The sequence below is a fragment of the Phocoena sinus genome, chromosome 3, assembly GCF_008692025.1.
Source record: "Phocoena sinus isolate mPhoSin1 chromosome 3, mPhoSin1.pri, whole genome shotgun sequence".
Lineage (NCBI taxonomy): Eukaryota > Metazoa > Chordata > Mammalia > Artiodactyla > Phocoenidae > Phocoena > Phocoena sinus.
In genome coordinates, this window is record NC_045765.1 from 135,199,362 (window position 1) to 135,214,399 (window position 15,038).

The 15,038-nt window shown below is 36.8% G+C and overlaps 1 protein-coding gene across 1 annotated transcript in view; it reads right to left on the reverse strand.

Moving 5' to 3' along the window:
• The window catches only part of PARP8 (poly(ADP-ribose) polymerase family member 8), a 188,981-nt gene that overhangs the window by 89,033 nt on the left and 84,910 nt on the right, over positions 1-15,038 (reverse strand). Inside the window, 2 exon segments of the mRNA XM_032625106.1 lie at positions 417-506; positions 7,176-7,213. Of these exon segments, the coding sequence (XP_032480997.1) occupies positions 417-506; positions 7,176-7,213 (128 nt within the window).

Below are 15,038 nucleotides of genomic sequence, written 5' to 3' on the forward strand. Positions count from 1 at the left end.
ATTACATACAAACTATTCTGATTTTTCATCGCCCATAAAAATGTGCTCAAACTGAAGCGGCCACAGTACAAATTCCTTCAGTTCTCACTATATATTTCATGGGATCTACATTGCCTTCAGTATGTTTTTTAAATATTCAGTTTGTCTGGCAGTATCATTATGAATGAAAATATTTTCACAAAAGCAAATCTCTGCATAAGGCATTTAAATGGGACTTTTTAAAAGTACTAATTTATGCATTTTAAAAACTGTTGAAAAACAAATTAATGACTTTAAATAGAAAATCTGTATGGAAAACCAGATTTATAGATGCCAAAGATAAATACTATATGGGTTAAAAGAAACCAAAAAACAAAGCTACCTATAATCAAGAAAATATTAACCTGGAATTTAAGAAAATTGTGTATTCCTATTACCTGTTGCTATTCGATGAAAAATTACTGGAATTGGCTCTGTAGTAACTAATACATCTTCATCATTTTCTGAACTTGACACATATGTATTATCTGCAAAAGAAATATAGACAACTAAAGGCATAGTAACTTGAAAAAGTACAACCTTTATTAAAAAACATTAAGGTATAGCCACATCGCGTCCAACACTCATGAGGCACACATTACTGTTCTGATTAATCTCAGAAAAAAAATGAAGTAAATTGCAGGTTTATGTGCGAATTAATTGTAAATAGCTTCTTTAAAGATGTTTGCATCTCCTAGACAAATATGGACTTTGGATAGAGACTATCCAAACACATCTCTAACATCCCATGCAGTAATGGATCATTTGGACGCAACTGGTTGCCCCAACTCATTGAAGAGCATCCTTCCCAATATCGGTATCAAGTATATGGTAATATGACACACGACTGTTATTTTTTTTGCTCATTGATGGTTACAGGGCATCTGTGACACAGCTATTCAACAAATATTTAACCAATTTTTAAATAATCGTCCTATAATACACTCACCAATGATGTATAAAAAATGTAAATATATATATAAAAAATAAAAGTCTAAAATAGACCTAACCAACAACAGAAGCCTGTATCAATTTCTGCTAGGAGAAATGAGTGTTCAGATGACTTACCGAACACATGATAAAAGATCTTGAGCCCAGTCTTCATAATATTGTGTCAGTACAATGAGAACATGATTTTTAACTGATAGATAGCTAAGTCATTACTTTATTTCCAAAGAAACATCTGTACTGTTTTTAGACCTTGAGTAGTGACAGTGATATGTATTCACAACGCAGCCACAAAAGACTCTCAAAGTCAAAGGATTTAAGTTATTCAGGAATCTGAGAGGAGATGCAGGTGGATTAGACTTGAAACAAAACAGGTTTGCCCCATTATTTTGATTTGTTCTAATTACAAATTTTGCCTTATTTCCTTTTCAAGTAGCATCTAGGAGGGTGTGAGGATTTTTGTGTTTATCAAGTGAGACCCCGGATTAAGAAACAGATTTAATATAACTTTTTAATTACTGTCTCATCATATTAGGTGAGCCTTTGACTGCTTATCTGGGGTCTCTTCTGTCAGTAAACTCATACCTTCAGGTGAGGATCAACAGCTGCTCTGTTAAAACAGAGTTTTAAAATTTCTCAGCCCTCATTCAGAGGGTTCAGTCCATTTTTAAACCTCTTAAACCCTCATTCAGAGCCTTACTGATTCACTGTGCATAGTTCGGTTTTCCCTATGTACAATGGATTCCTTGACGCAAACTTGAGAAGAAAAACAGCAATGGAAGCAATGCTGACCACCAACTAGAAGGAAAGATCCAGAAAAATCTGGACAGTGGACTCCATATCATGGAATGAGGAGGATTGTACTAAAGCATCAAGAGGCAAATAAATTAGAACTTTCTGTTTAAGAAAACAGGGAAATGAATAACTCAAGTTAAAGGACCAAATGGCTTACACAAAGTGTTGACACTGGAAGGCAGTGAGGTGTGATTCAAGACAATATAACCTAGTAAATAATTGTTGCATAACACCGAAAGACAGGATTAGGCATTCAACATATCATTTTCTAAGAGATTTTCTACCAGTCTGTAGTTTGATTAGTATTTAAGCATTAGAACACTTTTAATTTCTGCTTTTGGCTTAATTTACCCAAACCAAAATGTTTTCAGTTTGCATGACAGTATCCATTAAATAACCATTACGATACAATAGGCCAGATCACAGAGGTGTATTCAAGTCAAGAACAGAAATTTAAGAGTAGACAAAGCACTTCAAATCTAGACTCTGCTACCAATTAGCTGTTGATCCCTTTAAATCTAAGCCACTGTCTGCTTTGTTATAAAATGAAGAGGTTTGCTGATGATCTTTGAGGAGCGTCCCAGCTGTCTGAATTGATTCTATGTTTTCTTTTGTTGTTGTTTAACTAATTATTTCTAAATCTTCCTCAACCTCTTCTGATATCTGTAATAATACATTGTCTTTGTTTAGACATAGGAAAGTAGGACACAAAAAGGATAAAGAATGCATTTAAGGTAACAGAATGAGTCAGTGACAGAACAGAATGCTTTCAAACTCAAATTCCTTCACGGGAAGTCTCCCACTTGAGTCTGAGGATGGCAATTTTTTTTCTGAAAGCTTCCGGGACAATTAGGTTCTTTAACGTGTATGTTTTGTAGAGAACCTGTAGATTCTTGTTAAAGGCTGTTAACAGTATGAATATTTTCTCTTCCCTTCCCTACCAGACTATGTAAGCATTACTGGAACTTCTGTGGACAAGGGAGAGGTGAGTAGAGAGCTACGGAAACGCATCTCTTAAATTACTGCTTTTATTCTATTTCTAATTTAAGCCAGTATTCCATTATTCATTACTATGTAACTTAATAGAAATAATTATAAATAATAACTATACTGGTTTTATACTACAATCTGCATATTTCCTCTACATATGATATTCATGTCAACCACCAAGCCAATTATTATCCCTATTTTAAAGATGAGGAAACCAAGGCTCAGAAAAATTAATTCACCCAAATTATTTAAGTAACTAAAGTAATTACACATAGCATAGTAAGTGGTAAAACTGTCTGAATCCAAACATCAATGCTTTGCTATGTTTTTTTATATCAGAATATTGTCACTCAACAATTGCAGTATCTTGTAAAACATGTAAGAGAAATCAGAGAATTCATACCCTCCAGTAGGTAAGCCTCCCAACTAAAGGTGGTAACTGATGAGAAAGAATTCTGCTGGTCACAACAGAGTCAATTATCTGTGACTTGTAATACACTTACCTTTAAAAAACAGAAAATTGTCTACAGTAGAAACTCCACAGGTAAACTAGAAGGCTGCTTTATTTCTTCATTTTATTTGAATAGCCAATATATCTTTAGTATTTCATTTATATACGTTATTATATGTACCTAAAACTGAAGACCCTCTCAATTTTAATTTTCACAAAAACAAACTATGAAATGAGTTCCAATAGATGGCACAGGTAACTTAATAGATTAAAACTATAAAATGGCAAATCTGCTAAGGAATAAATAGGATGGCATAATCCTGAATTTGGAGGATTATGCTAATACATATTCATAGGGCAAAAAAAATTCCATACTGTATTTTCAAACTTAGATGATGAGCTAAGCACTGAACCGTATTATCCAGAAAAAGTAGGAAAAAAATCCTGAGGAACATTAGCAGAAGGAATTAATAAAAGTACTATCAAGATTATTGCATTTAGAAATTAAAAGCAACATAAAAGAGAGCATTTGTTTGAAATAATTTTTAAAATAGGCAAACTTTTTGGAAGAAAAATCAAGGGGAGAAAAAGACAAGAATAAATATAAAATAACAGAAATGAGAAAGGAGAAATAACCACAGAGATGCAGAAGATTTTTAGACTTACAGACTGAATACTATTAAAAACACTTTTTGCTGAAAAATCTGGACATTCCTCCAACATAGTGGGCTTTCAAGAAGAACACATGTTAAAAAATGACTAAGAAATAGAAACAAAGAACAGATTCATCAATCATGGCAGAAAAATATGACTGCTCTAGAACCATCCCTAAAAAGATACCAGGCTCAGGGCTTCCCTGGTGGCACAGTGGTTGAGCGTCCGCCTGCCGATGCAGGGGACACGGGTTCGTGCCCCGGTCCGGGAAGAGCCCACATGCCGCGGAGCGGCTAGGCCCGTGAGCCATGGCCACTGAGCCTGTGCGTCTGGAGCCTGTGCTCCGCAACGGGAGAGGCCACAACAGTGAGAGGCCCGCGTACCCAAAAAAAAAAAAAAAAAAAAAAGAAAAAAGATACAGGCTCAGATAGATTGATTTGCTAGCAAGTTCTATCAAATGCCAAAGAACAGTTTAATTCCATCATCAATTTGAAGTATTTAATAACAGAGTACATGACAAAATACACGTAGTTCTTATAGAGCAGCCTTAAGATATCTGCTAATGTAACTTGTCACCTTCTATTCAAAGGAGAAGACATACACGATACCTCATTAGATGCCAAACAAGAATTCGATAAAGACTTAATACTCATTCTTAAAAAAAAAAAGCTTAGTAAATGAGAAAAGGAATGACACTTGCTCTCTGAAAGCGACTAGAAGCAAGCTCACTAACTTTGAGAAAAGGAACGAAGCTGCCAATTTTCATATCTATTATTAAAAGTCATTCTGGAAATTCTAGCCAGTACAAGAGGAGAAAAAAAATACAGGTATGAATACTGGAAAGGAAGAGCAAACATATAATTTTTATATAATATTATCTATATGAGAAATCAAGCGTATTAACTGAACTAGTACAAATAACTATGGATTAAAATTTAATAATGGGGAAAATATTATCATAGTAATATTCACTTTGAAGAAAGCTCCATAAAAATACTACTACTACTTCTTCCACAGAAGTGATAGGAATCAGAACTGAATTATAGACTTGGTTACCACCAAACTACACATCCTTGGGGAATATTTAACTTCCCTCAGCACATTTCTTCAAGTATAAAATGTCATGATAGCACTTGTTCTGTCTATACACAAACTGGTATTTAGAATCAATTCAATCATGCATAAGAAAATACTTGGCATCAACCAATTCAAAATTCTATCCCCGAATGCACTAATCTCTCTCTCCATCTCTGTGTTTTATTTACACTTCTTTTTTATAAATTAAATTATATTGGCAATTCACTATGCACTTGCTTCATGATGTAAACTCAATTTTAAAAAGCACCAATGATAACCAATACTTTATGTTTTAATTTCAATTTTTATATACTGTAGTTGCAGTGGGGCTCCCGTATGGCGAGAAAAACCAGAGTAATACTTCTTGACCACAAGAGGGAGCTAAACATTTGGTTCACTTGGTTTATTAAAGGCATCTATCATATTTCTTGCGCTACAGAATAATTCACTTCCTGTCTTCAGGGGACTTTCATTTGTGGCATTATTTCTATCACCCTGACTTAAATGTCCTGCACCTCTCTTGGGTGACATCTCTAGGAGCTGTCTCAGATGGGAAGCATAATAATCATAATATTTACAATAAATAGTGGGGCTTTTATTTTCCTAACACATTTAAGCAAACATTCAGCATCAAAAACATACTATATCATAATAAGGGAGAGGGCTGATTGCAAAACCAGCTAAGAAATTTTTTTTCTTTATACATTTCATGTCTTGGTTCTTCCAATAATATCTGCCTAGAATACTTTTTATACTATTAAAAATAGGCATATTTTTAATAATGAATAACCCTCCTTGTGAAATTGCACAATAGTTTTATAGAATGCTATGCTTAAAACATATAGAGATCATAGCAAAACAATTGTAAGGGAACTTATGATATGTGAAAATTATTTTAAAATGTAACATTTGATCTTACAAAAAGGTTAAATGCATAATGCAAATTGCCACTGGAAATACTTAGCTTAAAGGCTAAAAAAATATTTTACAATATCCTCATACCACATTATTAACTAATTATTTTTTTAAAAATACTCAAAGTATACGTAATCAAAGTTACTTATAGCAATCTACTCATTTTATACAGAAAATTATGATCCCAATCATGCACAGTAAGTGAATAAAATGGCTAGATTTGAATAGGAATTGGAATTGTGATTTCAATTCATGACCCTGACAGATCAGAACAGTTAGTTTGGTAACCATCAGATTTTATTAAGTAAGAATGCTGGAGTAAAAAAAATATATATGAAACATAGGCAGTTAAAATTTGCTAATCTTTGCCACAGAATATGATAAGAAATAGATTCTCGCATTATACTTTTTTCTTTGGGGTAAACTAATCAAGTCACGTTTGATCTACACTAAGTCTACAGCGCTCGTGCTCTTACTCAAGATAAAATTATAGACATCATTAGTGAGAAAAACACTAAAGATAAAGTCCAAATTATCATGACTTAAATATTGGCGTACACATCCTGGGCTCTGGTGGGATTACAGTGAGTCTAGAAAGTAAGACTGAACATGGCCTAGAAGAAAGATACTGGTTTGATCAATAGAAAAGTAGATCTGTAGTGACCTTATATTCAGTTTTCTATGGACAAATGTGTGTGGATCTAGTAATCTATTTCAGGACACACAGTGAGGACAGCTGTGCATATGCAAGAAGCCTAGTACAGTCTAGCAGTATGGTCCACGGGCTCTGGACTATTGGGTTCAAATTGCAGTTCTTCCTCTTACTAGTAGTGTCATCATTCATCTGTAAAATGAGGATATTAGAGTAACAACCTCAGAGAGTTGTTGTGAGATGTGCTCAACTGTATATAAATTTAGAGAAATTAAGAAAGGCCTATTATTTTCAAATATTACTATTATTTTTAGCTACTATTTTAGCTGTTACTCCTACCCATTATTTTTAGAGTATGAAAAAACTATCCAAAGCCAACAACTAAACCAGTTTAGAGAATCTTCATTTTAATTGTAATGAGGTAAATATACAGGATGAAGCTATCATATTGACTCAAGGAAAGTAGTTTCACGGGAGAACTATTTTGATTCTGTACTGTGTCTCAGGGTGAGACATGTAACTCACAGGCAATCAACAGAATTCTTTTATATTGTCTTTCCCTGCCAACCCTTCACCCCTAGATATATTTATATACATTTTACATCTCCAGAAGAAAAAACTATTCGAAGAATCATGGCATGAATATTTGTAATAAAAAGAAAAAGGAAAACATACCTGGGTAATCTTCAGATACATGTACTGAATAGGATACACTGTTAAAACAGGAAAAAAAAGAGAGAGAGAGAGAGAGAAAAGAAAGGCTCGAGTTACTGCTAAGGCAAACATGCTTTTACACAATGAAAACCAACCCCGTGTTAGCCATTACTTTATATAGATATAAGTATAGATACCAAAATGTATGCTAGACAAACGAACTTGAATATTTTAAAGCACAACAGTCCTTTCTTTCTTAATAATTATAGATTCACACGAAGTTACACGGACAGTGCAGAGAGGTCTCATGGATCTTCACCAAGTTTCCCCCACTGATTATATCTTCTCTTCCTACAGCACAACATCAAAAGCAGGAAATCAACATTAGTGTAAAATCTGGGTGCAGTTCTACCTATGTCATTTGTTACATTTGCTTCGTGTGCCTATCACTCGGAGAGTGATACGGAAATCCAGATACAGAACTATCTGATCCAGATACAGAATTATCTGATCACTCGGAGAGTTCCCTCATGCTGCCGTGTTCAGGGTCAAGGCTGTCTCCCTTCACCCCAGCATTCCTAAACCCAGGCAGCCAATAATTAATTCTCCACCTCTGTAATTCTGTCATTTCAAGAGTATTATATAAGTGAAGTCAGACTGTGAAGCGTAATAGAATTTTAAGACAAAATAAGTGTCTTGAAAAAATTACTGTGATTGGAAACATTTAGGATAGACTGAAGAGGAGAGACATTGAATTAAGTAATAAAATAATGAGCAAATATCAGTGAGGAGGTGCCTACTGGAAAGGAGAAGGAAGAACAAATGGCAGATGTTGAACCCCAGCCAAGAGCCCAGCTTTGGGCCCTGAATCAAATGCCAAAACTTAGAAGATAAAATAACCAGGCCAGTGGAGCCTCAGACAAGCTGGGGGAAATATACACCATGATCCCGTGTGAATTTCTTTTCCCACAATTCATTCCCTTCTACAATGGAACTGTACTTGCAGAAATGAAATCACTGATGATCAAGGCAACCCTTTATCTGGCAGTACTATGTGACAGAACCTGGGACCTTGCCAGAGATTATACTCAGTACTAAATTGGGTTAATTCTCAATAGCTTACCATCTCAACCAACAGCACTTGGTTTCATTTTTCATCCGAATCAATGTTTAAATCCAAAGTGAAGCCTTAATACATTCCCATGTCTAACTCCAATTAGGAAGACTGCTGTGATTAGGGCCAAACAAACAGGATCAAATTCCAGCTTTGAGCTGGGTGGCATAAGAAAAGCCATTTTCTATACACTCAGCTTCCATCCCTTTTCAGTAAAATGGGGGAATCCAGACCTACCTTACAAGCCTGCTGTGATGATTTAATGGCTTAACAGCTGTAAAGTCCCCAGGACAACGCCAGACACACAGCAGCAGATGCCAAGTAATTTTAGTCAGCTTCCAGTACAAGCAATGAAAATTTACAGAAGTGAAGTTTTACATGAATGAATGTCCTCTGGGGAACTCGGTTTGCTCAAAATCACAATATATTACATTTTTCAGAGACCAAAGCTAACATGGATGATTTTATTTTATAATTGTATTATCCTCATGATATTAAGAGACATTCCCATGTTCATGATCACACCTAATTTTTCAAATACAAAATAGAAAACAAAAGCCTTACAAAATAATGCATCAGCCCCTGTGATATATAGCATCTTCTTGGTGTACACCAGAAGGAATATCACCAGAGATGTAAAATCCAAATCAGTTTCACTAACAGAGTCCTTAGGGAAACAATCTAGTATCAATAGAAGCAGACATGCATGATTAAACTAAAGGACCTAAAAGGTAGGACCAAAAAAAGAGCAAAGGACCAAGCTTAAATAGATAGGAGAGTAAGGGTAGCATATGCTGTACATAATAAATACTAAAGCAGGCAAAAATACTGAGAAGTCAAAGTGAAAGAGGGTGAACATGAGAAGGACGAAAAACCTGGAGCAAACTCTAAAATTCTGATTTAAAAAAAATGCCTTCAGATATTTGGAATTCGCTAAATTACAATTACATTGAGGTGCTTTGCCAGAGAAATTGAGGTCCGTCTATGTGTGTTTGGCGTATACTGTATGCACCGCACAGTACTAGGTTCTTAATATCACAAGTTTAAAACTAGAATCTGTAAGTTATTTCATAACCTCAATAACTTTTTAGATTAAAATGGTTGCTTCCACCTCTTATTCCTCTGAAAGCATCTATCCCAGTTAAAGATACCTCCCGATAGCCAAGAGCCTCTGGAGAAGTTCCTTGGGAGAGCCCTTAGATGTTCAGTATCTGCCTAATCTTGTGTTTGTTTATATATTTTTAAAAAATCATTCATAAGGTCATTCTTGTATCAATTCACCATTTGCTGCATTACCATCCTCTTTGTTTTGAAATGTCTGCAGAGAGCTGAAAGTAGATCGAGTTTAGATCTAGTTCTCAAGCTCACAGATCTAAGGAAATTCTTTAAGAACAGGAAGGAGCTAAAGGAAGATGGCAGTTTTAACACAACAGAGAAGGGAATTCAGACTTGAAAGAGTTTTAGACCAAGAGCACCTGTCAGTGGTACTGAATTCAACATCTGTATTCTACAAGTGGGCCCCCAAATGCTGTGACTTTCTGCCATCTCTAACTCAAAACTCCCGGATCCTGAACTCATACTTCACCCAGGGGGTTTTGACAGAGCAAGCAAAAACCAGTATTTTATTGAGTAATACCTTTTACCTTATTCTCTAAAATCTAAAGCAATGTCTTCGATAAACCAAATCTTTTCCTATCTTTTCTCTCCCAGTTAGATCACTTTTAGAATTTACATGAGAGAAAGCAAAATACAGAAACTAACACAAAATTGCAGGCAATGGCAAGCAGTCCTCCACCCTCCTTGCATCCAGAAAGAAGGAAATGTCTGTCTTTTTATCTAAGACTAATATCATCTCGATTTATAGATCCCATAAACCCACACTCCATTTGGTACCTTTTTCTATTAATTTAATCTAACAATGCCACCATTTGAAATTAATAAAAAATGTGCTATTATGCAAATGAGAAAGGATTTGCCCACAAAGATATTAATGGTAGCACTATTTAAAATGAAAAATTACCCCCCCCTGCCAAAACCAAGAGTGCCAATAATAGGATTATACAAACTATTATATACATACACACAATATGATGCTAGGCAACTGTGAAAAAGTAATGGTGTAAAATAATATGTAATGAAAGAGATAACTGGGCTTCCCTGCTGGCGCAGTGGTTAAGAATCCTCCTGCCAATGCAGGGGAAACGGGTTCGAGCTCTGGTCCGGGAAGATCCCACATGCCTTGGAGCAACTAAGTCCGTGTGCCACAACTACAGAGCCTGCACTCTAGAGCCCGTGAGCCACAACTACTGAGCCCACGTGCCACAACTACTGAAGCCCGCGCACCTAGAGCTTGTGCTCCGCAACAAGAGAAGCCACGGCAAGGAGAAGCCTGTGCATCGCAACGAAGAGTAGCCCCCGCTCGCCGCAACTAGGCAGCAACAAAGACCCAACACAGCCAAGAATAAATAAATTAATTGAATAAATTTCTTAAAAAAAAAAAAAGAAAGAGATAAGTGTTTCTAATACAATAAGGTACATACAAAAATGTAGACTGCTGTAACATATTTTCATTTAAAATGTGTAAATGCATATCTACTACAAACATATACAGACAGAAACATGGCTTGAAAAATAATGACAAGCTTCAACAGTTGCTATCTTTTGGTTATTGGATGAAAGGGAACTCTATTCTTTGTTTACATCTGTATTGTTTCAATACTTATAATAAATGTGAACCGTGTAAAAAGTTAAAAAGCTAGTAATGTTTAAGCTCCCCCTTTACCTTGTAGCCTTTTTTATCACCATACTTTTCTTCTGAAAGTTAAGTTTTTACAAAGAATAATCTCACCTGTTCTCACTAGCCACACACTTTACATGCACATTACAATGCAGCTTCCACGCCTAGTACTACTACTCCCCCTAAATTCTGCTTCTTTGGGTCACCACTGACCTGTTTTATTTTTCTAGTTCCTTTCTTACACAAGTTCTCAGATGCATTTAATAAAAACAAAGACGTCATGAAACCCTCCTTCCTTGGTTCCTGAACTCCACCTCTCCCTGGGTCCCGCTTGCTTTTGATGTCTTCTTAATCTCTTTCAATATTTCACGTTTCATGTTGTTTTCATATTTCAATGCTTTCCAGCCATGCTGACTGCTCTACTTTTTCACATGAGTAATCTCAACTATATCCATAAGTGTCTCCAACCAGCTATAAGCAGAAGACTCAAAAATTCCCTATCTCTAAATCAAGCAGGCAGCTTCTTTTTTTCCTCACATTTCCCATAGGATATTCTGAAAGCATATTAAACCCAACACATACAAAACAGAACTCATAGCCTTCTTTACGTTAATTTTCAACTCAGCAAATTAAATACCAAGAAACTTGGTAAAAATAAGAGCAGCGGCTGCTCTCAGGAGCTAGGGATCAACTTACCACTTGACCACTCAGGGCACAAGCCCCTTGGACACTTTCTGGAGCAGGGAAATTCTGATATAGTAGATCTGAAGTGGAACCTGGGAGTGTGCATCTCTAAAAAGCACCCCAAGCGATACCGATGAAGGTAAGCTCTGGATCTTGTTTTCAAAAACATATAAATATTGATCCTGTGGAATAAAATTCTAACTCTTTAGCGTGTCTCCCAAGGCTCTTCACGATCTGACCCTTAAGCACCTGCCCAGCCAAAACCCTGATAAATACCCACAGACCTTAACTTCCAACCATTTCAGGCTCTACCATTCCCGAAACAGGTCAGCTTTTTCACACAAAGGAACGTGGTGGCGTCAGACTGTTGGGCTTTGAAGCTGGCTCTGCCATTATTAACTGTGCGACCGAGGGCTAGATAACTGTTTTCTGCCTCAGTTTCTTCGTCTGTAGTACCTATCTTTTGGGGGTGTTGTGAGGACTAAACAAGTTAATACAGGTAAAGCACTGAGAAGAAAAAAACTGACACCAAAGTAGTCAATAAACATTAGCTGCTTCATTAATATTATTAATTGACTATTACTTCTGCACGTAGACTTACTTTCCTAGAACACCCGCCCCTCCACCCTCAAGATTCAGTTTGAAGAACAACTTCCTATGAAACTTCAATAACCCAGGTAGACTTGGGTGTTCTTTCCTTCATGTCCCACTTCACCTTGACCTTAACTGTCCTTAGACTGAAGGTACAGACCAAACATTTTCATCTTCAAATTCCCAGGGCTCTGACAGAGTAACTTGTCAATAAAATAATTTCTGAATAAATGAACAGATCATATCTTTTTCCTAAATTACCTGAAGATATACCATGACAGTCCTGGACAGAATACCTACCAAGTAGTAGGCAAGTGCTCAAATATTTGATAAAAATCAGCAAATGCAGGTACCCAGCAGTTCTCCCTGTGGGTACACACCACTGTTCACGTGAGTGCCAGGCCCTTTCATCACATTCTCTTCACAGGCTTTCTGTGATATACAGAAGTAGAAGTGGTCTGAACACCCAGGTCATGTGTGTTCTCTGTCTTCTTCATTTTCAAATCACCATAATGAGGTGATACTTGAATTACTACCAGACCTGATAGCATGAGCTGAAATTCAACGACACGATATAGAGGAAGATCTCTGAGATGCTCTAAAAAATGGAAGCACCAGTTATTTTCACAAAAAATAGACATGTTAGCATTTCAAACTGATCAGTAGTTTAATTAATTTACTTGTCAGGAGAGCAGTACACATGGAAGTCTTTATTTAATCTACTCCTATCCTGAAAGTATAGAAGAAAGAATGTCAGTTCTCCTAGACAGAAGAGGCAGCGGTATGCAAAATGTCTGAGCAGGAATTTGTTGCAACATCATATGTTCCACGCAAGGAATAAGCATGCTTTACTCAAGGCCTCCAGTGAAAAGCCTGAGAATGTATCTGCCTCCCTTCCTCTGTTCCTCTCAACATGAAGACAAGAGCAGGAAGCTCTCACTCCAGAACAGCAGGCTCATCTTTCCCACCAAGGAAATAAATTGTTTTTTTGTTTTTTTCTTGTGGTATGCAGGCCTCTCACTGCTGTGGCCTCTCCCGTTGCGGAGCACAGGCTCCGGACGCGCAGGCTCAGCAGCCATGGCTCATGGGCCCAGCAGCTCCGCGGCATGTGGGATCCTCCCAGACCAGGGCACGAACCCGCGTCCCCTGCATCAGCAGGCAGACTCTCAACCACTGCGCCACCAGGGAAGCCCGGAAATAAATTGTTGATACAAGGCAATTTATACCACCCCTGACAAAGGTAAAGGGTGAAGACGCTTGCCCAATAAATACTGTTTCCCGATAATATACGTGTTCCCATTTTCAAAGCTTATTTTGATAATTTTTAAAGTTATACTTGCAGCGCGTGAAGTAATGGAATCAAAAGCCATGGTGTTCTTTTGTTTGATTTTAGGGAAGTGGCTGAGTCAGCAACTTTCTATGCTTAAATGTTACACTATAGGTCGAATGTTTAGACTTCTAAGTAAACCATCTTCTCAACAAGGATGAACTCTAAAAACCTCAGCCCAACTTTAATTAGTAACCTAGATGCATGCTTTATTTATGGTATTAATATACCATATGGTATGAGCAAAATCATTCTTTTATACTGACTTAGTCGAATGCAAAAGCCAACAGTATATTTAAACGAAGTTCTGCTTCTCTCTCTTTCTTTAATCATAACCAGAAATAAGAGAAGGTCACAAGCACAACTCCAACAGGACATGAATAGTGGACAACATGCCAGGTCACCTCCATTAAGTTAATTATATATAAATAACCTGAAACCTACATTAAATTTATAGATATATAAATATGTATAATATATATGTAATTTCCATATTTCTTCCCTCTAAGTTTAATGTCTGGAGTTTTCTGCACAGTTTGCAACTATAACTAATTCAGTACTCTTTTGGTAAATATTCACTAAAATGTAGAGGCCTTTGCCTTCACCATTTTACATCTAAGTTCAAGTTATAAGTGGTTATAAAAAGTCTAAAGCTACTGCAAATGATTTGCACAGCATGTCAAGGCTGAAATGCCGGATATGATGGAATAATTCTGTAACTGAAGTAAGGGCTTTGTAGAGGCAAGAAAACATGTATTAAGAAAAGATTATAAATATTCAGAGACATAACTGCAATAAATACTAAGATATTATCTCACCGACTTTCTCCAAGAGTTAAGGTACAATTTCTTGTGGAATACGAAGCACAATTCTTAATACTACCCGAAGACCCTGCAGGATCCAGCCTATCTCCTCGTCTCACCCTCTTGCTTCACTCTCTATGCTCAGACAAAAAGCACGTTTTCAGTTCTTCGCCATGCCTTGTTCCCGCTGCCTGGAATTCTCTCCCCCTCCTCCTTTATTATTTTTTTAATGATATATTGTATTTATTTATTTTTTTTAATTAATTAATTAATTTTTTGGGCTGTGTTGGGTCTTCGTTTCTGTGAGAGGGCTTTCTCTAGTTGTGGCAAGCGGGAGCCACTCTTCATCGCAGTGCGCGGAGCTCTCACTGTCACAGCCTCTCTTGTGGAGCACAGGCTCCAGACGCGCAGGCTCAGTAGTTGTGGCTCACGGGCCCAGTTGCTCCGCAGAATGTGGGATCCTCCCAGACCAGGGCTCGAACCCGTGTCCCCTGCATTGGCAGGCAGACTCTCAACCACTGCGCCACCAGGGAAGCCCGCTCCTTTTTGTCTTGTGAATTCATTCTCATCCTTCAGATCTCAACTCAAATGTCACCTCCCAGGAAAAAGGTTTCTGATCAACCTTCCC